Source organism: Gallinula chloropus (genome assembly GCF_964237585.1).
Source record: "Gallinula chloropus genome assembly, chromosome: 1".
In the NCBI taxonomy this organism is placed as follows: Eukaryota; Metazoa; Chordata; class Aves; order Gruiformes; family Rallidae; genus Gallinula; species Gallinula chloropus.
This window is the reverse complement of record NC_140085.1, coordinates 2,187,334-2,211,716: the sequence shown is the minus strand read 5'-3', so window position 1 is coordinate 2,211,716 and position 24,383 is coordinate 2,187,334. Positions and strand designations below refer to the sequence as shown.

The 24,383-nt window shown below is 46.4% G+C and overlaps 1 protein-coding gene across 1 annotated transcript in view; it reads left to right on the top strand.

Moving 5' to 3' along the window:
* The window catches only part of EXOC4 (exocyst complex component 4), a gene marked incomplete at its 5' end in the record, with an annotated part of 481,981 nt that overhangs the window by 375,942 nt on the left and 81,656 nt on the right, over positions 1–24,383 (top strand). Inside the window, 2 exons of the mRNA XM_084273112.1 lie at positions 13,341–13,477; positions 24,038–24,193. Coding sequence (XP_084129238.1) covers positions 13,341–13,477; positions 24,038–24,193 — 293 coding nt within the window. The remainder of the gene's footprint in view (positions 1–13,340; positions 13,478–24,037; positions 24,194–24,383) is intronic.

Sequence of the window (24,383 nt, the reverse complement as noted above, 5' to 3'; positions counted from 1 at the left end):
TTTTTGTTTCTGCCTCAGCCAGCTGCCCTTGTTGTCATCACTGTGCCTTTCCAAGAGAGTATCTCTTCCATATGAGGCGTGCTCATACCCTCTAACAAGAAATTTTTTAATAAGTAACTATGCTTTAAATGCTGGGGCTCTGAGACTGAAGAAAATAGACCTGGGAGCACATAGAGTATTCATAAAAATAATACAGATGGGTCTTATTCTCCAAAGTGGGCTAGCCATACGAAAACACTTATTAAAAAACGAGGTTCACTGTGCTTCCAAAATTGATGGCCTGCTTCTGAGCATCATTAATTTCCTGGTCCATGTTCAATTTGTATCGTGTTGCAGCTGCTAATGATGTTCTAGAGCTGATATTACAAAGGAGAAAGAAACCTGCCACTCCATGCATGGGAAATAAATCATCACCTTGCCGTGAGTTTACCTGTAATTGGGAGAGTTGTGTAAAATCCTAAGAGAGGCCACTTCTGGGAATATTCAGGGGGGCTGAAAATGTCAGGGACGAGCTTTTCAGCTCCTTCAGTACAAACCATGCTTGAAATAACTGGATGTTATTCCTTTTCATATCAGCCTTGCACAAATGTATATTGATTAATAAAGGAAGAGCATGCCCTGTGCCTGGCACTTTTGAGTGATAAACAGTTATGCAGCAGTAAAGAGGGTATATTAAAGGGTAAGAGCTAATGACTTTTCTTGTGTATGTAACACATTAAAACCAGCATGAAGCTACAGCTATTTTATCATGCCGCTAATGTCCCTGACAACATTCACTTGGTGGGAGTGAATGAATGGAAATCCATTTAGAGAAGTAAATTAAAATACCTTAAAAAATGCCTTTAATAATAGCTACAGAACTCAGCAGGATCAGAGAAGTGAGAGATACAAAAGACCTATTAAGTTATCCAGTCCATCTCCCTGCCAAGGCAGCAGTATTCCTTATTATGCAGTTACTACTGTATCATTCAGGGAAGATTTAAATGTCTCAAGTGCCACTGCCTCTGATGGGAGAGTAATCTAAGGGCTGGAAGATTGGACTGTCACAAACTTTCCCCTGTGTGCAACCTAATTTTTCCTTCCCTGTTCATCTCCTGTGCTGCATCTGTGGATGTGCAAGGGGAATAAATGGAGGCAAATTCCTTATCCAAGTATGAACTTTTGTATTTCATAGAATCAGAGAATGCTTTGGGTTGGAAAGGACCTCAAAGCCCATCTAGTTCCACCCCCTTCCATGGCAGGGGCACACTCCACTAGCCCAGGGTGCCCAAAGCCCCATCCAGCCTGGACTTGAACCCTACCAGGAATCCAGGTGAAGCCCCAGCTTCTCTGGGCACCCTGTGCCAGGGTCTCCCCACCCTCAGAGTGGAGAATTTCTTCCTAACGTTTAACCTAACCCTGCCCTCTTTCAGCTTGAAGCCATTGCCCTTGTCCTATCACTGCACTGCCTGGTGAACAGCCCCTCTCACACTTTCCTGTAGGACCCCTCTAATTATTGGTAAGCCACAATTAGGTTTCCCCAGAGCCTTCTCTTCCTCAGACTGAAACAGCCCAGCTCTCTCAGCCTGTCTTCATAAGAGAGGTGCTCCACACCCTGATCATCTTCATGCCCTTCCTCTGAATTTGTTCCAACAGTTCCATGTCATTCCGACTTTTTAAGCTGGCAGCAATGCTGAATCAGCAACCTGTTTGGTACTGGGGATGCACGTTTGTTTGTTTGAAGACTATCAAAAGATATCTCCTCAAACAGATACTGCTAGTCCCATGCCTGTGATTTATGTGGCATTTTCAGAGGTGAGAACCACCTTGGGAAGGAGAGCTCAGTGGCTTCTGCTGATGGTCCATTTCCACCAGATCTAATCCCGTTTTGGCATGTTCCCAGATGTTGGGTGAGACTTGATGTGCTGAGAATTCCCATTTTCTAGCGAATTTGGGAGATCTGAGTAGTTCTGATGTCTTTTGGGCAGACGGATTTCATTGCTAGTTGTGGAGAAGAAAATGCCACTACTTTCAGATGTTTCTGTGTCAGGGTTTCTGGGATGGCAAGGTGGCTGAGTTTGGCTGGTTGATTTCCAGCATACCTTGGGCATCTTTTGAGCTCAATATGAGAACAAATGCATCTGATCTCCAGTATAATCACCAATAGAAGTTCACCCAATAAGTTTTGCATAGAAGTTCATAACTCTGGTTAGAATGTCACTTGTCTTTTAGAACAGCACCCGTGCTGGATTTTAGAGCCCCACAGAGCTGGAGAACCCAGCACACACAAGCTGTTCGCGTGGTTAATTACCTTCACTGTTAAAAAACATGTAGCTCATTTCTGCTCTGATATGATCCAGCTTCAGCTCCCATCTGCTGGATCTCGTTATGGCTGGCTTAGAAGGCTTAGATAACATAAATAAGAAGCTTGAAAAATTTTCAATTATCATAGGCATTCAGGAGGTCAAAAAGAACATGTTTTTTTTTTTCCTTTTTATATGCAAATATCTGACCAGAAGTGTCATGATAACCATCAAGTCCAGTTTGGCCAGGCTATGTAGAGCAGGCAGTTGTGCAGAGCATTTCTCATTTGAAAAAGCTTTTCATGTGTACTTATCTAGTCACATCATTCTGTCTTAATGATGGCAAAATTGGTTTCTAGTGGGACAAACAAGGTGTAGTCTTGTACATGAGTGAGCATCAGTCTACAGTGGTCACTAAGGACAGAGAAGAAGAGCTGAATTGGAGCCCAGATGTTAAGTCCACATCCTATGTGGCATGAGACAGGTGAAGGTAGATGTTGGCTGATTCTGACCTTTGATGCTGTAAGAAGGGACTCAGTTTAATTAGAATCATAGTATCACAGACTGGTCTGGGTTGGAAGGGACCCCAAGGATCATACAGTTCCAACCCACCAACCTCCAGGCCTGGAGCTACACAAGGTTGCCCAGGGCCCCATCCAACCTGGCTTTGAACACCCCCAGGGATGGGGCACCCACCCCCTCTCTGGGCAGCCCCTTCCAGCCCTTCACCACTCTCTCTGGAAAGAACTTCCCCCTGATATCTCATCTAACCCTTCCCTCCTTCAGCTTCAGTCCATTCTCCCTTGTCCTGCCATTATCTACCCCTTTAAGAAGCTGGTTCCCCTAGAAACTGGGCAAGTCTAAGAAAGCCTTAAATTTGGACATAGAATACGATGAAAAATCCCCTCCAGCCATAGCCACAAGTCCTTGTGCCTGGTCTCCCAGCTTACCCAGCTTTGGGATTTGGCCTCACGTATTGCAGAAAAGGCACATGTGCTTTCAAACTGTGAGGGCTTGTGTTCAAATTGGAGAGCTCATGAGTATCATTAACCTTTTGTTTAAAAAAAAAGTCACTGTGGAGTATAGTTTGAAAATACTCACAGCAGACTCCGCCTTCTGTGCTTTAAATACTTGTGATTCAGTGCACACTTACTGGCCTTCAGCGGGGTTGGCCACAGTTGGTGTTAACTTTGTGGATAATAGAGGTTCACATGTTCAAATCATGGACTCTGAGATATCACTGCCTACAACTACCTGAAGGGAGGTTGTAGAGAGGTGGGCGATGGTCTCTTCATCCAGGGGACAGGAGATGGGACAAGGGGCAATGGGCTCAAGCTGCATCAGGGCAGGGTCAAATCAGATGCAAGGGAAAAGTTCTTCCCTGAAAGAGTTGTGGGGTTGTGGCACAGGCTGCCCAGGGAGGTGGTTGAGTCACTTTCCCTGGATGTGTTTAAAAAAAGGGTAGATGAGGGACTTAAAGATCTGGTTTAGCTTAGGACAGGAACAGTTGGACTTGATGATCTTAAAGGTCTTTTCCAACCTTGTGATTCTATGATCCTAAATAGCCAACGTAGTGTTTAGAGGAAGAAAACAGTTCTTCTGCATGGGTAGAGGCAGTACAGGAATAAGCAGATTTCACGGTACATGTTCCCCATTTAAAAATAAATAAATAAAAATGTACATTTTCTTCTTCATCAATATTCCAGTTCACTGGAGCAAATGGGTTTTGGATCACCCAGTGCCAGGCAAATAAGAGCTATCTGCTCGTTCAGCTGCTGCAGCAGCACGTTTAGAGGTGAGAGAGGAAACACATCATATCCTGGGCTCCCATTCATGTTCAGGGGGTGTGTGGGGGGGAGATGAAGGCACTCAGGACCTCTCAGAATAAAACCCATAAAATATCACCTGCAGTGAAACAGGCAGAGTTAAGAGTTTAAAAAAGAAAAAAAAAAACCCAAACCCTTGCAGTTCAGAGCATTTGAGAAGCAAAGTTGTAGTAGGATGTAGTATAACCATAGTAACAGGCAGGATTCTGCACAACTGATACTGGAATAATGAATTTTGCTGAAAAAAACACCCTGGTGTATGAGAAAAGCAGGCTATCAGATTTTGAGAGTGTAAAGAGAGTTTTTTTGCATTTAAACATGGATTTGAATTGATACATAGTAAAAACTCCAGCCCTTTGTCAACCCTGGATGTGCCACGGAAGAAAACAAATTGAAATGCCCCCTTATCACTCAGTGTGAATATAACCACAAATCAGTAAAACAGACAATTTAGACTATCACTGTTCCTCTGTTAGCTAGGAAATTTGTTGCTTCAGGATTGTATATTTTTGGGGGGATGTTTTAGTGGAGGCAACCACAGCGCTGATGTACTGAAATAGGGATGCAGGTTGGCTCCTTATAGGAATGATGGAGCTTGGGCAAGACCCAGCTCTCCTGCCCAGCCCGTGTGTGCTCCCCTGGCCCCAGTGCTTTTATATTGGCTATTTTTTTTTTAGACATCAAATAAGCTTGTATAGAAATATTCCAGGAAAACTGGGGCCCCAGCTCCTGCTTTTTAGTTTTGAATGATTTCCATTTCTAGCTGTGCTCTACTAACATGTGATACCATCTGATGAGATAGAGAACAGTTATTGCAGCGGCCTCACGAGATGCTTGTTAAACTTCAGGAATTTGGGCAAAAGGAGTAAATGCATTTGTGGTTTTTATCTCCATCTCCTCTTGTCCTTCAAGGCGCTGACAGCACTTGATATTTATCAGCTCACAAGAGCCTGTCCAGGTATTTAAGCATCTCAGCTGGTAAATCAAAGCACATGCTGGGAGCTCGCTGCAGAGCTCCGTTTCACCCGCCTGCCGAGTAACAAACCGTTATTAATTGACAGCAGAATAACCAAATTGCAACTGGCAGCTTAATGCTGCGGAGCATCGTGGGTCAGAGCGCTGGGGGAGGTGAGATGGCAGGTGCAGGGGGGGCATGGGATGAGGAGGGAACTCAGTGGGATGGATTTCTTATTTTAGAGCTGATTGGCTTGGGTGTGATTTTGGCAAAGACCAGTAGTCTCTATAAGTGTCCTAATAAAGTTAATTATCAGTCCTGGTTGTGGCCAAGCCAGAGTTAACCTTCCCAAGCAGTTAGCCCAGGTGAGCTGAGTTCACCTGGGCTGTTTTCCATACCACCTGACATCACGTCCCCATAAAAGGGGCTGGTTGGGGAGAGGCATGGGTTTGGTACCTGTAGGACAGTCTGAGTGTGGCTGGGGTGTCAGGTCAGTCAGTCCTTGTGTCAGGCAGCACTCTCATCGGGTTGGTAAGGTACTCTGGGTTATCACTGGGCGTGAGTGTAACTGGCCATTACTGTTCTATGTTCACAGTGATTTTGTCAGTAAACTGTCCTTATCCCAACCCATGGAAGCTCAGTCTTTCTCTCCTCTGGGAATGGGTGAGGCATGTGTAGTGCTCAGCCACTGACTGGGGCTGAACCACCACATCAGCATGTTAAAGAATCCTAGAATAGGACAACCAAGGTTGGGTGGGACTTGGAGAGAGGATCTGGTCCAGTGTCTTATGGGAGAGGGAGCCAAGATGAGAGTATCCAGCACCCTCTCCAGTTGTATCTTAAAACTCTCCAGCAATTGGGGCTGTACCACATCCCTGGGGAGGGTGTTCCAGTGATTGTTCTCACTGTCAAAGCCTTTTTTATGTTGATATGAAACTGCTTCCAGTGCAACTTGTACTTGCTGTTCCTTGTCTTCTCCATGTGGCTTCTTGTGAAGAGAGTGCTCCTGCACTCCTCATGTCTGCCCTTAAGCACTGGAACCTGCTTTGGCAGGGGGTTGGACTCAATGATCTCTTGAGGTCCCTTCCAACCCCTACAGTTCTGTGATTCTGTATAAAAAAAGGACTACAGAGATGCTGAGGGGACTAGAACATCTGTCATACGAAGAGAAGTTGAGAGACTTGGACTTTTTAGCCTGGAGAAGAGAAAACTGAGGGGTGATCTTCTTAATGATGATAAATCCTTTAGGGGTGGGGTCAGGGGGATGGGTCAGGTTTTTTGCTGTGGTGCCCAAAGACAGGACAAGAGGTGATTGACACAAACTGGAATAGAGGAAGTTCCACCTAACCATGAGGAGGAACTTCTTTCCTGGGAGGGTGGCAGAGCCCTGGGCCAGGCTGCCCAGAGAGGTTGGGGAGTTTCCATCTCTGGAGACATTCAAACCCTGTGATCCTGGATGTTGTCCCATGCAGTCTGCTTGAGGGGATCCTGCTCTGGCAGGGGGTTGCACTAGACAATCTCCAGAGGTCCCTTCCAACCTCAGATGTTCTGTGATTCTGTGAAAACTCTATTATTTCAACACTTGTGTTGGGCATGGCACAGACAGCCAGGCAGGTGCCTGCAGAGACTTGGAGAGGTGGCATGGGAACAGCCAATGCCATAATATGAAGAGTGGGACCAGAGGAGAACAATGAAGAGCAAAGTTTTGGTATAAGAAGTCTGAAATGGATCTTTACTGGATGCAGTTTCCTCTCTGGTGTTCAGCTTTCCCCACGGCATGCCACGGGGGCGGGGATGGCACCAGAGACTACACTAGGGCTCTGGAGCCAGAACATCCCTCTGGGACCCTGGATTATGCTGTAGTGAGATGCTTGAACCTGATGGTAAAATGCCAGGACATCATCCTACGCTTTGCTAGCATTCAGATGGATCCAGAGCCACCTTATACTGTGTGCCCATCAGCTTCGTTGCCTTCATCCCAACACAGCTGGAAACCTTCACAAGTTCATTTCAGTGGCTCACCAGCCTCAGGAATCAGCCTGACACCAACAGGTGCTACAAGAAAGCAACATCAGCCTTCCCAGCAGGAAAGGAGACTTTCCACAGTCTCCAAAACCACAACCACCCAGTTTTCCAGTGCAGCTCTCAACTCTGCATCCCACATCCACAGGAGGAACTGGAGCAATTCATGGGGAAGTTTGTCACCCTAATGGATGATGACATGGCACACGGCACCCGCGACAGGTGAAACTGCACTGAGCGGAACAAATCTGTATGGATGGTTTGTTCCTGCTGAGGCAGGCAAAGGTTTCCTCCTCTGACATGTTGATTTATATATTTGCTGGTCTTCCCTGAAGAGTAGTGCCCCAGCGTGGGTCATTGGAGCCCTCTGCTGAATACACCTTCTCGGTGCTGGGAAAGGAGCATGAATGATGTTTTGGAAAGGTAGATGTTGTGAATTTTAACATCTGGGGGGAGAGGGGGCAGCTGAGAAGCTGTAATTAAAAAAAAAACCCACCCACAACAAGAAAATGCACAAATAAATGTTGTGTGTCAAGGTGAGATGTAGAGAGCTGTGAAATCCTAGAGCTGTGGGTCAGCACTGAGCGTGAAGAGGTTTTGTCTCTCCTGTCCTACCTTTAATCACAGTTCTGCTTCTTATAGTGCTTTCAAAATTGTGGGGTGTCAGCTAAACTTCAGTGGAAAAATTAGATTAGGCTTTATTTATTTTTTGCTTTAAGGCAGCCACATCCTGCAGTCATCTGGTGCCTTCCTCTGCCAAGGCATCTCGAGGAGATTTTTAAGTGATGGACAATAATATACGAATAACCAACAACCTTTCCTGTGCCAAGGTCTCTTCCTCCATCTGCTGTGTTTTCAAGAGCCTGTCACACAGTGAAAACATCCCTTCACAGGTACATTCCTGTCTTTGCCTTCTTCCTGCAAAGAAATGAAGCGAGTGAATGGGGAATGTGCCTCTAATCTAGTGCAGCTCATCAAGGATCCAGAGAAAACAAAATGACAGTTTTGTGGCAAGGTTCTGGTGGAGAAGGGGGGGGCTGCTGGGGTGGCTTCTGCAAGAAGCAGCTGGAAGCTTCCCCCAGGCCCCACAGAGCAAACACCAGCCGGGCTCAAGGCTGGAGTCGCTGCTGACCAAGGCCAAGCCCATCAGCGACGGTCACAGCGCCTCTGGGAATCACAGTGAGGAGGAAAAAAAACCCAAGCAGCTGCTTTTTGCCTCCAGAGAAGGGAGTGAGAAGATGTGAGAAACTGTGCAGACACCAAGGGCAGGGAAGAAGGTGGGGAGGAGGCCCCCCAGGTGCTGGAGAGAAAGATGCCCCTGCAGCCCATGGAGAAACCCATGGTGGAGCGGGTGTCCCCCCATAGCCCATGGAAAAGGCCAAGGCCCCACCTGCAGCCTGTGGAGAGAGAGCTACGACAGAGCAGGTTTGCTGGGGGAGCTTGTGATCCCGTGGGGGACCAGGCTGGAGCAGTCTGGGACTGAGAGACATTCTGTGATTGATGACTGCACCCCAGCAGTGACCCACACTAGGACAGCTGGGGAAGAGCTGAAGCCCCACAGGAAAGGACTCAGGTTGGAGAAGTTCCTGGACTGTCTGCTGTGGGTGGGACTCCACGGTGCAGCAGGGGAAGGGTGTGAGAAATGCCCCCACCCACCCAGCCAAGAAGGAAAACAACTCATGAGGAACTGACTGAAACCCCCATTCCCCCAGTCCCTGCCCCTCCCTGTGTCACAAGGGGTCGGGAAGAAGGGAGCGAAATCCTCACTGAAGTGGAGTCTGCTAAGAAGGGAGGGTTGGTGGGAGGTGTTTTTAGATCTGGTTTTACTTCTTACTATCTGACTCTGCTTTCTTTGTCAGTGTAGTATAATAAATTAGCTGGTTGTTGCGTTTTTTCCATGATAAGTCTGTTCTGCCCATGACACTGCCGAATGATCTCTCCCTGTCCTTATCTCCACTCCTGAGCCTCTCAATAGATATTTTCTCCCCTGCTCAGCTGAAAAGGGGAGTGATGGAGTGACTTTGGTGGGAGTCTGGCCTCCAGCCAGGGTCAAACCACCACAGACAGATTGAAAACCTGAAGGTTTGGGTAGACTTGACCTGATGTTCTGAACTTCATCTGTGTTAGAGAATCATAAAAATATCCCACTTACTTGGGGGTACACAAGACAATAATCCCAAAGGGATTATTGGGATAATACCTCTATGTCTTCTGGTTCTTCTCCATCCCTCTGGGCTGGTGAAAGCCCTACAATTGAAATGTAAACTGTACCCACCATGAAGCTGCTTTACGTTACCTGAAGCCCAACTGAGAGTAAAGGCCATATCAAAGAACAATACCAAATGTTTGCAAAATACAGTGAAGATCAAACCTGCAGTTGTTAATGCCGAGTGGTGCCGCTCTGTTTTATCCTCTTACCTCAGCAGTAGCTAATGGACAGGAGGTCATAAGAAGGAATTTCCTTTCATTTTTAGTAGCCTTAAGACTCTGCTGAAGCCTTCAACCCCACGTGCTGTAGGTGTAATGAATCATACCCTCGGCGTGATGTTAGGATTCAGCACCACACAGCGTTTTCAGGTGCGAGGGGGATGAATATTGTGCCGTGGATGGGTTTCCTTGTTAGTGTGGGTTTTTTTAAAAGGCTTCATTGAAGTTTCTTGCCATAAAATTACGCTTTGATCATCCTCATTTTCTCTTAATGAATCCAGATGGGTTAGAGGCAACTGGATTGTAACTCTCTGATAATACGTGCGCTGCCTTTCATTTTCTCGTGCCGAGTTTCAGAAGATCCTGCACCGGCCCAGCTAACGAATCCATCTATATTAACGTGGCCTAATACATCTTAATACGTAGCATCCCCTGAGACACATGCAGATGTGTCAGGATTGCTTTGGAAAAGGTTAAAATGTTACAGAAAAATAGCCATTACGTATCTGGGACTGTCTTCTTTCATATGCTAATCACCTCTTTCCTGCCTTTCTTCTTCTTCTTCTTCTTTTTTTTTAAATCCTGCAAGTAGCTTTGTATTTCCTTTAAATCAAAAGATCTTATTCTTAAACTCAAGATATTGGCAGGAGCTGAGCTGTGATTTTTTTCATGTTGTTGTAGAGAGGAGAGAGTAAGTGGGAGAAACGACGTAGAAAGCAGCAATACCTTGTCTTTTACCCACACAGACTTTGGATTTTTAAGTTGTTTTGAGCAAATGTTGAGTTACATAAAGGAACAGGAGGTTTGCTGTCACACAAGGGTGCCTGGGAGGGACAGATCCTTTCCCTGATAAGCCAAGAGAGATCAGTTAGTAGCATGGGTCTGCTGGAAATCCTACCCACCTCCCACCAGGGAAATACCATGGGAAAATGAAGGGTGTCATTATCCATGCAAGGAGGAGAACAGTTGCTTTTGTCTTCCAGGCTGTCACATGAGTTAGGGAGAATTATGTTTTTTCTTCCCTATGTATAAATGTGAATTTTAATGCCTCACCCTTAAGGAACAGGAGCTGGAAGGAGACTTGCATTTGGACTGGAGCTGCACTGCAACTTCTGTATTTTCCATTTGTGCAGTTAGAGATGTTCTCGTGGCTCACGTCCACAGGTTGGACAGACACCTTTTCCTCTAAACGGCCAATGGGAGCACCTTTAAACCATCTAGATGCAAAGTGAAGCCCCTCAGCTCAGCCCCCTTGTGCCCATTGTATCGTTGGTGCTTGATGGTTGAAGGGTAGCAGCTCCTTAACCAGCCCAAATGCAATGAGGGTGTGGCTGTGCCCTTTCTGTAGCTGGATCTGAGTGGATCTGATGTCCACAAATTACTAGGTGATTTTCCCACTGCATTTATCAGCCCAAAGTACGTGGTTTTGAGTTCATTCCCAAGGGAAAGGTGCCAGATTGGTGTTTTCATTTAAGCAGGATTTGAGTGGATTCTTAAAATGATCCTTTTGCCCTTGCTGGAGTCAGCCTGGCGCACCAAGGAGGGATAGCAAAGAGCCTGGGCAACGTCTGAATCCTGTGCTCACACCTCGGAGCCCATCAGTATAAAAACAGCATCCGTGGCTGCTGCAGCCTCTCCACACTGATGTCTGCTTCATTTACTTGCGATGACTCCGGGCTGCAAGTCCTTTAGGGTTGGTTGTTCTCCTCTGTGCACATCAAGCCCAGGTTGGGACTGAATATTTATTAAAAGGCAAATACTTATAATGAAGTGGCATAAACAAAAGCATCTGAGAGGCAGTTCTGCCAGACTACACTTGTATTTGGACAGAGTAATCCCAGATTGTTGCTAATCACAATACAAAAGATCTGTTTAATGCCTGTGATTTGCTTAAGAGCAAACCTCCTAAGATAGAAGAGCAACCAGAGAAGTGAGGGGTCTTTTTTCCTCCAAGTACAGTTGTGAGCCCAGGACATATCAGGAACAGCACAGGCAATGACTAAGCCTTCACTGAAACCCACATGCTAAGGAGTCGTGTGTGCTCTGAATGAGGATGAGCTTTGCAGATGCTTTTTTGCCAGACCAGGGACAAGTTGTGGAGCAGAATCAATTCCTGTCACTCGGGTGGCTCTGGAGGAGCAGGATTATGGATCAGGGCTACGCTGCCGCACTTTAATCTGGAAATCAATAGAGAGAAGGAAGTTGGGCTTGTGGGGATGTGGCAGCGACGATGATTTGGGATTTGATGAGATTTAGCTCTGCAAACAATTGAGTCACTAACTCCTCTTCACATCCTGATTAACACAGAGAAAGGACTAAATTCAGCCTTGATGCAGCTCTCTTGAAGCCCCCAGGGTCCCCCTATATTATTTGAATCTAGAATTTCTTAAACAACCCAAGGCTCCCAAATGCTTCAGTCTCCTTCACCTTTTGGGTAGCTCAAGAATAACCCTTCATTCTACCAACCCTAATATTAATTCAATTTATGTCAGCCTAGGACTTTGATAACTAACTTGTTTGTAGCAGCCAATTTAAATACAACAGACAACGTTATAAACACAAACTGTGCCAAGTCACCTTGGGGTGCCTCAGAAATCCCCAAATTCATACAGAGCTCTTTAAATCTTGGACATTATAAGATATTATTGTACCTCCTTCTGCAGGCTTGTTGTAGTTTAATCTGGCAGTCAGCTACAACAACCACACAGCCACTTGCTCACTCCCCTTTCTCCTGGTGAGGTGGGGGAGAGAATTGAGGTGGGGGGAATAAAGTTGTGGGTTGAGATAAAGACAGTTTAACAGGACAGAAAAGGAATATGAGGAGGAGTATGATAATGATGATGATAAAGGAACTTAAAAAACAAGTGATGCACAGCACAGTTGCTCACCACCTGCAGAACACCACCAATGCTCAGCTAGTTCTTGAGCCACAATCTAAACCCCCAGCCAGCTTCCTCCCAGTTATATATGGAACATGATGCCATATAGTATAAAATACCCTTTTGCTCAGCTGGGGTCAGCTGTCCTGGCTGCGTTCCCTCACAGTTTCTCATGCACCCCCAGCCTACTTGCTGGCAGGGCAGGATAAGAAGCTGAAAAGTCCTTGACTGCTTAGCAACAACCAAAACATCAGGGTGTCATCAACATTGTTTTCATCCTAAATCTGAGCCATGGTGCTATTGCTGCTACTAGAAAGAAAATTAACTGTATCCCAGCCAAAACCAGGACAAGGCTGTCCAAACTTGCTCATCTGTAGGATGTGTAGCAGCATTTTTGATTTGCAGATATGCCCTGTTGTTCCTGTGATTGTGACACACTGCTTAGGGTGATCACAAGATGCTGCTTAAACCTTGGCTACCAGTGGAAAGCACGTGTCCTACACATGCAGCTTGTATGAGTGGGAGCAGTGGGTGCAGTCCCTGTTCTTTACGATACTCTGTGACCTGTGAGTCCAGAATTACTGGTCAGGGTAAAAAATACTTGGTGTTTGCAAATCCAAGCAAGCTCAACAAAGCTGTGGGTACCTTGTTCCTCTAAAAATCCTACTTCTACACTGATATTTCATCCAGTGAAGTAGAGACCTGAACACCACTGGTCCTCAGCTACTGGGGAAAAAAAATCAAACTCTTTCAGACCTGATATTCAAACTCCTGTGCTGCCCCCTTCCATCTCTTGCTTGGTTTCTGATTTTTCCTCATTCGTTTTGTTTTACATCACTTGGTGGTCGTGGCTGCTCCAGCCTCTGCTCAGCACTAAGGAGCATCAGCTGTACAGTTACATCTGTGGTACTAATTAACAAGATGTTTTCTTCCTTTCTTTCTTTTCCAGAGCACAGTAATCGTGGAGAAGACTGTTCAAGACCTGATGAACCTGATGCATGACTTGAGCGCCTATTCAGATCAGTTCCTCAACATGGTTTGTGTGAAACTCCAGGAGTACAAGGACACCTGCACCCTGGCCTACAGGTACAGGCAGGCTTGGAAACCAATGTGTGATGGAGATGTACTTGAGCTTTTACTATTTTGCCCTGAGTAGGCAGGATTTACTTCTAGAAATCATCTCTCTGCTTGGACAGGCAAGGATGTTTCTTTCTAGGTTGGAAAAATCTGAAATAGCAATCACTGGGATTAGAAAGTCTTAGTTTCCCAGTGATTTTGTCCACATTGTGCTGTATTTTAGGCTCTTTAAACATGTACAACAGTGGTAGAGCTTAGAAACCACCCAGCTTTTCTCTTAGACAAAAGGTGAACTCAGGTTGGAGATGGGGAGTTTAAAGCATCATCGTTAACATCAATAGCTGCATATAGCTGCTGCTTGCTTGTAAAGCAAGACAGACCCTTCTGTTTGAGTGTTCCCACTGTATTTTAATTAATTATATTGACATTTGGGTGTTCAGATCTCACAGCAATGCAGGGATTAGTAAACACAGCACACCATATCAATACACACACACTGGGTTTTGTGAAACTTCCCCAAACCCTTTCTGTGAACTTACTTAGAAACAAAGAACCCTAGAGTGGTTTGGGTTGAAGGGACTTCAAAGCCCATCTAGTTCCAGCACCCCCCAGCCATGGTTCTAACTCCCCCGCTAGCCTGGGTTGCCCAGAGCCTCATCCAACCTGGCCAGGGATGCAGGGGCAGCCACAGCTTCTATGGGCACCCTGTGCCAGGGCCTCCCCACCCACAGGGAAGAATTTCTTCCTAATGTCTAATCTAAATCTCCCCTTTTCTAGCTTAAAGCTCTGCCCCATTGGCACCAGCCCCTCTACAGCTTTCCTGGAGCCCTTTCAGGGACAAGAAGGTGCGCTAAGGTCTCCCTGGAGCCTTCTCTTCTCCAGGTTGAACCAGCCCATCTCTCTTAGCCTGTCTCCAGAGCAGAGGTGCTCCAGCCCTTGCATCATCTCTGTGGCCTCGAGACTGGTTCCAACAGTTCTGTGTCCTCCTTGTCCTGGGGACAAGCTGGAGGCAGCGCTGCAGGGGGTCCTCTGTCCCAGAGCAGAGGGGAAGAATCCCCCTTTCCCAGCCCTGCTGGTCCTGCTGCTGGTAATGTAGTCCAGGACGTGGGTGGCCTTCTGAGCTGCCAGCACACATTGCTGGGTTAGGTTGAGCTTCTCAACCCCCCAAAGTCCTCCTCAGGGCTGCTCTTTATCCATTCTCCACCCAGCCTGTTGTTGATTGCCCCAATCAATGTGCAGAACCTTGCCCTTGTTGAACTTCATGCAGTTTACATGGTCTCACCTCTCTAGCCTGTCCAGGTCACTCTGGATGGCATCTCTTCCCTCTAGCACGTTGACCACACCGCGCAGTTGGGTGTTGTTGGCAGACTTGCTGAGGGTGCACTCGATCCCTCTGTCCATGTCACCAGCAAAAATGTTAAACAGTCCCAGTTCCAGTACCAACCCCTGAGGAACACCACTCGTCACTGGTCACCACTTAGACATCAAGCCATTGGCCCCAACTCTTTGAGTGCAACTGTCCAGCCAACTCCTTATCCACAGAGTGGTCCATCCATCAAATCCACATCTCTCCAGTTTAGAGACCAAGGTGTTGTGCAGGACAGCATCAGATGCTTTGCAGAAGTCTAGGTAGATGACATCAGTCACTTTTCCCTTCAGAGGGTCATCAACATGCTCTGTCATGGGATGGTTCTGTTTATTAGTGGTTTTGATGATCTGTGATCTGCTTCCCTGTCCACAGCATGGAAGCTAAATGCAGTGTGGTCCCACTGGACACAGAGTTTTCACACTGGGTCACTTTATTTGAGTCCTTTGGGTATTTGCTTTTCCACAGATTTTCCTTGTAACCATCAAAAAGTAACTTCTCCTCCATACATCCCAGTTGCCCATCTGTAAAATGATCCTCCCTGGCGAGGGGGGGAGGCAGGAGCATGCCCTGAGCCACAGGATTAAATACTTGCATTGAAAGACACTAAAGATGCTGCAGCAATGTGGGTGATAATAGCTGCTATACATAATCTCCTCTAATGGCTAATTCAGGTTGGCGATAGCAGGGGAAGCTTGAAAAAGCCCCTTGTGTTTTCTGACCAAAAGCATTAAGAAATTATTTCCTGTTGCCTGATTTCATTCAAGAGAAGCTTCATCTGCCAAGTGGCTGCGTATGGGCTGATTATTATTATTATTATTATTAATAACACCGCTAATAGCAGTGAGCACGTACGCGGGCGAAACTTCGTCCGAGCGCTTGTGTAAATTGGTAGCTGCTCATGTGCCATTTGTCCAAAATGCTCATATTTTACATGAAACTTCACTGACTGGAGCCAGACAATAGATGTAATTTCTTTGGCTTGAACTTAAAGGTCCTTCCTTCCTTCCTTTGCTGATACCATTCCTGGATTTGGCACCTGCTGAGGAGTAATTAGGACAGCCCTAATTTGGCAATATCCTGATTACAGCAGAAGGAAAAAAAAAAACACAAAACAGGAAACGTTCTAGTTCTGCTGCTAGCAAATGACTGACTGAAATAGAAATCTATATACATTTCAAATGATGCAGAGGAATTATATCAGCTCCCAGGCTTTCCTGGGGCGAGCGGTTTGATCCGTGGGGACGTTATGCCCTCTGCAGGGATTTCACATCGGTACAACTCCACACAGCCTTGCCCCTTGGACTGGGGTTTTCCTTTGGGGGGTTGAGAGGGATAAATCCTCATGTTGATGAAGTTAGTGGAGGAAGGATCATTATCAGAATACCCCCTCCCCCCCAGAGCTGGGTATTAATACAATTGGGTGAAGGTATCGAAGCAAGGGAGCCCCTATCTGTTCTTGAGATGTCAAGACAGTGAGAATTTGGGAAGCCAGCAAGATCTGTACATGGCATTTGTTCATTCCCCATGTGCATGTGTTGCTTGAAGGGGGAATATGAGCAAACGTGGATGAGATGTATTCCAATCCAGGCTTCTCAAAGCAAGACTGTTTTATTCAGAGTCCTTTGCAGAACAGATAGCTCTGTCAGGACGTCAGCGCTAAGAAATGAACAGCTGAGATTTTTCATGTTTGGTTTCTATTTGGCTCTGATTTACTAGTGAATGCAAAACAACAACAAAAAAAAAAAAACCAAACCCTAGGAGGGATGGATATGAATGGATTGTACATTTATATAAGTACCAACTATGGATTTTCTTGTTTTAACTTATGACGAATTCTGGAAGCTTTTACTGAATCAGAGGTAGGTGAGATGTCTTCTGCAAATCATGTGTTCGTAAGAAGAGCAGTTTTAGTTTGGCACAAACTGTTCACAAATGAGAGTTATGTCTTCTGACTTGTTTAGGAGGGGTTGGGGCTTGAAATGAAAAGAAAAATGGGAGATGGAGCCACACAACCTCCTGCTGTGTTGGCAGAGCTCTTTTTCAGTCTTGTCCAGCCCACATCTTCATAAGCAAGTTTCTATGAAAGCAGCTCTACTCATGAGTTCAGCCTTTATAGGTAAACCATTTGTTTTCGGGGCTTTGGGAGGTACTGAAAAGGCATACAGGGAGTTATGGGGACTGAAAATAACCTTACCAGTCCAAGGTAGCTACCACTAATGTGGGGCTTTCTTTTCAGTCTCGTCATCACCCTTCTCAGACAAGATTTGCTATTTTGAGTGCTAAACCTAATTTCATTCCATGTCTTGTTACAGAAATTAGCCCCATGTTTAGTTATGTCCACGTTGAAGTTCACATTCTTATTTTGTTGTCCAACTTTAAGCTCTCCCCTGTTGGTCCACTCCCTTCTTACCAATCTTCATCTTCCCTTCCTTGAACAACCATTCTCTTGCTCATTTTTCAACCTACCTGGAGAGTCTTTAAAGGCACCAGTTACCCGAATGAGTCTCTTTAGTCTGTAAAAAGAGATGGACAATACCAAATAATTCACCTTAATTAAAAAGTGCCTAAGATCTCTGAAGGTCTTCAGCACTCTCCATTGATATAATGGGATATAAATGGGCCTATATCTCTCAAAGTGAGGAAGACAGTTCCTGCTTTCTAGCCAGGCAGGATAAAACTAAGCCTGTTTTTATTGATAAGGAAATGAGCAGCAGAATAATTCATCCACTGTGTGAGGTCTGTGGTCAAACATGATTTCTCAAGAGCACAGGAAACACTCCTGTCACTCAGTTTACTACTTCTTATTGGCTTCTTCCCCTTCTTGTATTAACTTTTTGGGCTTTAAGTTGTCTTTTGGACTCTTTTTGGGCAGCGGTCTGTCTCGCTGAACCTGTTAGATGCCTGGCACATGCTCAGCACGCCACTCAGCATGACAACATCACCTTGACCCTGGGAAGAGGGGAAAAAAATTATTCAAAAATATATTTGGCACGAGACAACAGAGTCCAATTAGCCCCTGTGGCCCCCAGATGTTTTCCTAATGAAAAGCCGTGGCCTCCCCAGTGGTGTCTGGGGACTTTCCCCATCATTCAGCTCCCAGCTCAGGACAGCAGTGGTGCAAATCTGGGACCATCACCATCAGCAGATGTTTTCTGGATAAAACCCACTGATCTGTGGAGGGGTGAACCCTCCTTACTCACACGCCATCACCTGTGTAAGAGTTACACCTATTCCCTACCCGCTCCCTGGAGCTGGGTACAAACAGATGGCATTTTCCTTGGCCCATTGAGCTGTGAATTAATTAGTTGATGATGGCATTGGTGGGAGCATGTAACCCTATTACAGCATCAGGAATAATTACATAGGCGTTTGGAAAGCGGGGGGGGGGGTGTGTTTGAAACGAAGTGTTTTGAGCTGTACTAAAACATGTCATCCTGCCTTGTGATAATTGACTCAAAGACCCAAATTAGATTGACATTGATAAGAAGTTACGGAGGCTGAAAACTGGCTGAGATGCTGGAAAGAAATGAGGGGGGGAAAGGAGTTTTAATTGATGGGGAAAGCTGGGCACCTAACAGAGGTTGGGGTGTGCACCACCCTATTTAACATTTTGCTTAAAGAGGAGGTGTTTGGAGTAAACCCAGCCTGTCAATAAAAATTAGGAGGTGTTGCAATCATGGGAAAGAACAGGGACATAATTCCAGGGGACCTATGTAGTGGTAGCAGTGTTCCAGCATCGATTAATTTGAAGGTCCTGATTAATTTGAAGATCCTGATTAATTTGAAGGCTCCAGTGGCTTATGTATCCACAAGTACCACACCACCAAAGGTGAGAAAAGCAGGAGTCCAGTTGGTTAGGCTCTCAGAAAACACTGACTCTAGAAGAGCAAGGACACCAAGCTCAGTTTGCAACCTGCCACAGCACTAAACAGCCTCCCATCTTTTCTTCCCCAACATCCACTCCAAAAACCAATAGGGTTTTTGAGGGCAACAGATAATAAGGATCATAAACCAGAGAGGTAGTTCTGTCCTCTAACTCCATCAGGAGACTCCCAAGGATGACTTGCCTTCATAGACATCTGAAGTGCTATGATAAGGCTGTAAATAATTGAAGAGAGCAAATAGTGAACGTGGTGAGGGTGTTGTAAGGGGAGTAATAGGATGAAATTGAGTAAAATGGTGGATGGGAAATTTAACAGGAGCCAGCAGTGGCTCTTGCAGCTTGAAAAGCCAATGGGATCCTGGGTTCCATCAGAAGAGGGGTGGCAGCAGGGACAGGGAGGGGATTGTCCCTCTCCACTCTGCCCAGCTGGAGTCCTGTGTCCAGATCTGGAGCCCCCAATACAAGAAAGAAGTGGAACTATTGGAGATGGTTCAGAGGAGGCCATGAAGATGCTCAGGGGGCTGGAGCACCTCCCCTACAGAGAGAGGCTGAGGGAGCTGGGCTGGGTCAGCCTGGGGAAGAGAAGGCTGTGGGGGGACCTCATTGCAGCCTTCCAGTCCCTGAAGGGAGCAGAGGAACAGGAGGAAAATCAACTTTTTTAAAGGGTAGATAATGGCAGGACAAGGTGGAATGGATTAAAACTAAAGGAAGGAAGGTCTAGATTAGATATTAGGGGGAAGTTTTTTACAGAGAGTGGTGAGGGGCTGGAACAGGCTGCCCAGAGAGGGGGTGGATGCCCGATCCCCGGAGGTGTTCAAGGTCAGTTTGGATGGGGCCCTGGGCAACCTTGTGTAGCTCCAGGCCTGGAGGTTGGTGTCCCTGCCTGTGGCAGGGGGGTTGGAGCTCTATGACCCCTGGGGTCCCTTCCAACCCAGACCAGTCTGGGATTCTATGAAAATAAAACACAAGTGCAGCATTAGGATTATTTTTTATTTTTTTTTTTTGTCCAAGGGTTCAATTTGTTCAACTGTGAAATAGACTCCCAAGGGAAGGAGACTATTACTTCAGTCATTTACATCTGGAGAGGACAAAGCACTGGCTAATATATTCAGTGGAACAGTTGTCTTTCCTTGGCAGAGAAATGGCTAGATATCATCAAATTTATTTTTTGCCATCTCAGATGTCAGAGATTCTGGTGGAGCTTTTTCTTTTCCCTTTTTTTTCAGTAAGTGAAAAAACCCACCAAGTTCCTCACAGCAGCAGAAGGCCAAATTGTAATTTTGATGCTGAGGTCTTCTGTGCTTGGAAACAAAATTCATCTCTTTTTGTCTGTGGCAGATTGAACATGAAACCTAAAGAGAAGGCAAATTTCTATCTAAGTGCATGTGACAAATTCATTTTCACAAATCGTGTGTGCTTACTGAGCAGAGGTTGGTGGAAGGAGTGATAGGCTGCTCTGTGCTGCTGGGAAAAGGAGTAATCTGCTCTGTTTCAAGATAGGTCAGTGTTGGCTCCTATCTCGATGCCTTTTTCATTGTTTTACTTTTCAAAACACAGATATTCAGTGGGGTTTGACTTTTGTTTCTGTTTATTGACCAAACCACACCTATCAGGAAATGTAAAATCAGACTGGTTAATCCACATAAAGCCCTTAGAAACCTGCTGGGTCTTTATTGGGATGTTGTGTGACCCTTCCCAGAATCACCACCTGGATGCTGGGAAGAACACTGAGCATCTGTTTGCCCCCATGCAACGTCCTGGCTTGGATCCAGAAACCTGCTGCCAAATAGATGTCTATGCAAGGTCCACATTGAGCTGACATGGGCTGAGCCCAGCGCAGATATCACAGAATCACAAGGTTGGAAGAGACCTTTGAAGATCATCGAGTCCAACCATTCCCATCCTAAGCTAAACCATATCCCTAAGTATCTCAGCTACCCTTTTTTTGAACACATCCAGGGAAGGTGACTCAACCCCCTCCCTGGGCAGCCTGTTCTAGGCTCTGACAACTCTTTCAGTAAAATATTGGACTGCATGGACTCTCCATGACTGGAGAGAAGATCCAAGACAGTTGCTTTCTTTTCATTGCTCCAGTCATTGGTTGGCAGATCCAGTGTTGGATCTCCACATCTTTTTGATGCAGAAAGTTTCTCTCCATTTTTTTGAAGGGGGGGTGGGCAGTGACAGAAGAAGATCTATCTGGCTTTTGCATTTCTTCAGCCCCTCATATTGTAGGACACAGCAAACGCATTATTTCTAGGTGTCTTGTAGCCTTGTGAGCAGGGGGTGGTGGGTGAGGGGAAACACAGGTCCCAGGGCCTTTTCTGCCTTTTTGCAAAGGAGAAGGTGACCAGTGTCTTAGAGCACAAGGGAGGTCTTGATTCTGTTGTGTTCTGCAGCTCAGCCTCTCCATAGGAACAGGACTTCCAAGACCTTGTCTTTTCAGATGCTTCCTTTCACAAGTCACACTGTGCTGCTTGTTTGGTGGGATTGCAATATTCCTATTCCAAAGGGCAGGAAAAAAACCTACTGTTGCCTATTGAAGAGGTCACCCCCATGCTTTTGATTTGAGTGATGTGGACAGGTCACATGAGTTGCTTCTTGGGCTGGAGAAGCAGTCCAGCTGGTCACCATGCAAGGATATCCTAGAACTAGAGTCTTCTTCTCTGGACAGATTCAAACCTTGCCTGGACATCTTCTCGTGTGACCTAATCCAGATGATCCTGCTCTGGCATGGGGGTTGGACTAGATGATCTTGTGAGATCCCTTCCAAATCCTAACATTACGTGATTCTGTGAAGAAGAGCCTTCCAGGTGCTCACCAGAGTGGTAGGATCTAGAAGGAAACCCCAGCACTGCTAACTGCTACTTCCAAGATCCTTTCAGTCTATTGAACAACCCAAGAGTGGGTAAGGACTCTCCTCTCTCTACTCACCAGAGTGGAGTAGCAGACATTGAGGAGGACACTGCTGATCATTGGACATGAGCAATCCCAACATGAAAAATAGGCAGTGAATTGACTCTTCCAAACACAGCATCCTGTTTGTCTCCTGTGATTCCCAGGGAGGATTTCAGATTGGTTGCACTGCCAAAAATATGCAACAGGGAAAGTCTTCATAATTGGGATATGTTGTGATCTTTGATTTGACTTCGCACGACTCAGATGAAATCTCTATTGTTAGATGTTTTGGATGACTGGAGGGAAGATCCAAGACCATTACTTTCTTTTCACTGCCTCAAACCTGGTCCCCAAGCTGGGCCAGCTGGTGTGTGGTGAGCTGGTGCCTTCCACCCAGGTCTGCCTGGGCAGCTTTCCACGTTGCAGTCACAACACAATCAGCAGCGCCTGGCGAGCTCGAGTGAGATTGCAGAGAGCAAATGAGCCATGGAGAAATTACTCTCTCCCAGTACAGAATGACCTCCTCTGGTTGGGGAAATGATCAGAAGTTGATTATTTCAGAGGTAGGGAAAAATGTGGCCCTTTTTCCCATAAAAGATGGTTGTGGGGTTTGCATTGCAAAGCTCTGATGGAGGAGGAGGGGCTGCAGGGGTGGCTTCTGCAAGAAGCAGCTAGAAGCTTCCCCCAGACCCAACAGAGCAAACACCAGCTGACTCAAGGCCAGACCCACTGCTGACCAAGGCCAAGCCCATCAGCGATGGTCACAGCGCCTCTGGGAATAACATTTAGAAGAAAAAAACCCACAAGTGGCTGCTTTTTGCCACCAGAGAAGGGAGTGAGAAGTTGTAAGAAACTGTGCAGACACCAAGGCTAGTGAAGAAGTTGAAGGGGAAGGAAGCACTGCAGGTGCTGGAGGAGAGATTGCCCTGCAGCCTGTGGAGAAGACCATGGGGTTGAGCAGCCCCCCCCTCCCAAAGCCCACGGAAAATGATGGGGAGCAGAGACCCCACCTGCAGCCTGTGGAGAGGCCCCATGCTGGAGCAGATGGAGACATACAGAAGATGCTGTGACCCACCTTGGAGCGAGCTCCTGGCAGGACCTGCAGCTTGTAGAGAGACAGAGACACAGAGATCAGAGAGACACCCACGCTGGAGCAGGTTTGCTGAGAAGAGGCTTTTGCCTCCATGGGGGACCAGCCTGGAGCAGTCTGGGCCTGAGAGACTGAGACACATTCTGTGATTTATGAATGCACCCCCAGCAGTGACCCACACTGGGGCAGCTGGGGAAGAGCTGAAGCCCCATGGGAAAGGACTCACGTTGGAGAAGTTCCTGGATTGTCTGCTGTGGGTGGAACCCCACGGTGCAGGAGGGGAAGGGTGTGAGGAATGCTCCTCCCACCCTCTGGCTAGGAAGGAAACCAACTCATGAGGAACTGACTGAAACCCCGTTTTCCCCTTTCCCTGGGCCACAGTGAGGGGGAAAGGGGAGAGAAATCATAGAATCATAGAATGGTCTGCATTGGAAGAGATCATAGAGCTCCAATCCCCCTGCCACAGGCAGGGACACCAACCTCCAGGCCTGGAGCTACACAAGTTTGCCCAGGGCCCCAGCCAACCTGGCCTTGAACACCCCCAGGGATGGGGCACCCACCCCCTCTCTGGGCAGCCCCTTCCAGCCCCTCACCACTCTCTCTGTAAAGAACTTCCCCCTAATATCTAATCTAGACCTTCCTTCCTTGAATTTTAATCCATTCCCCCTTGTCCTGCCATTATCTACCCTTTTAAAAAGCTGATTCCCCTCCTGTTTCTCTGCTCCCTTCAGGCACTGGAAGGTGCAATGAGGTCCCGCCGCAGCCTTCTCTTCTCCAGGCTGAACAATCATGGATATCATGGATAATGTCGAGTCTGCAAAGAATGGAGGAGTGGGGGGAGGTGTTTTAAGATCTGGTTGTACTTCTCATGATCCTACTCTGGTTTCACTCTGTGTGGTGTAATAAATTAGATCCTTTTTTTTGTTATTTATTCCATGTTGAGTCTGTTCTGCCCGTGACACTGATTGCAGAATGATCCTTCCCTGTCCTTATCTCCACTCCTGAGCCTCTCAATAGATATTTTCTCCCCTGCCCAGCTGAAAAGGGGAGTGATGGAGCAGCTCTGGTGGGCATCTGGCCTCCAGCCAGGGCCAAACCAGCACAATGACTCAGTGTACATGGAGAGTCATGAGTTTAAGAGAACTGTATATCCCGTCCACCCATGTTGCTGTGGCCCAGCACACAAATATTTTGTTGAAATCTTTGGCCTCTTTCCTTGATGCTTAATGCTCTTTTGTATGTGAGGGGGATTTTAATGATGATGTGCATAATTGCTTGAAAAGCACAATTTGCTTCACACTAATGTGATTGTTGCTGCTTTCCCCATAGGACCATCGTGCAGTCAGATGAAAAGCTGGTGATCAGTGCATCCTGGGCTAAAGATGATGATATTAGCAGGCTCCTGAAATCTTTGCCCAACTGGAGCAACATGGCTCAGCCCAAACAACTGAGACCCAAGAGAGAGGAGGAGGAAGACTTTATAAGGTAAAATATTTGGTGAGGTTTTGAAATGGTTTCAAGGAGAGTAGCACAATAATGAAGCTGATAGAAAAAAAAATAATTATGATGTTTACACAGCTGGGGTGTCCCCAGGTATGAGAAGAGGTTGAAATGTCTTCTTTTCTCAAGTGGAGTAATGAAACATGAGTCAATGTACCATTATGCTGCATGATTT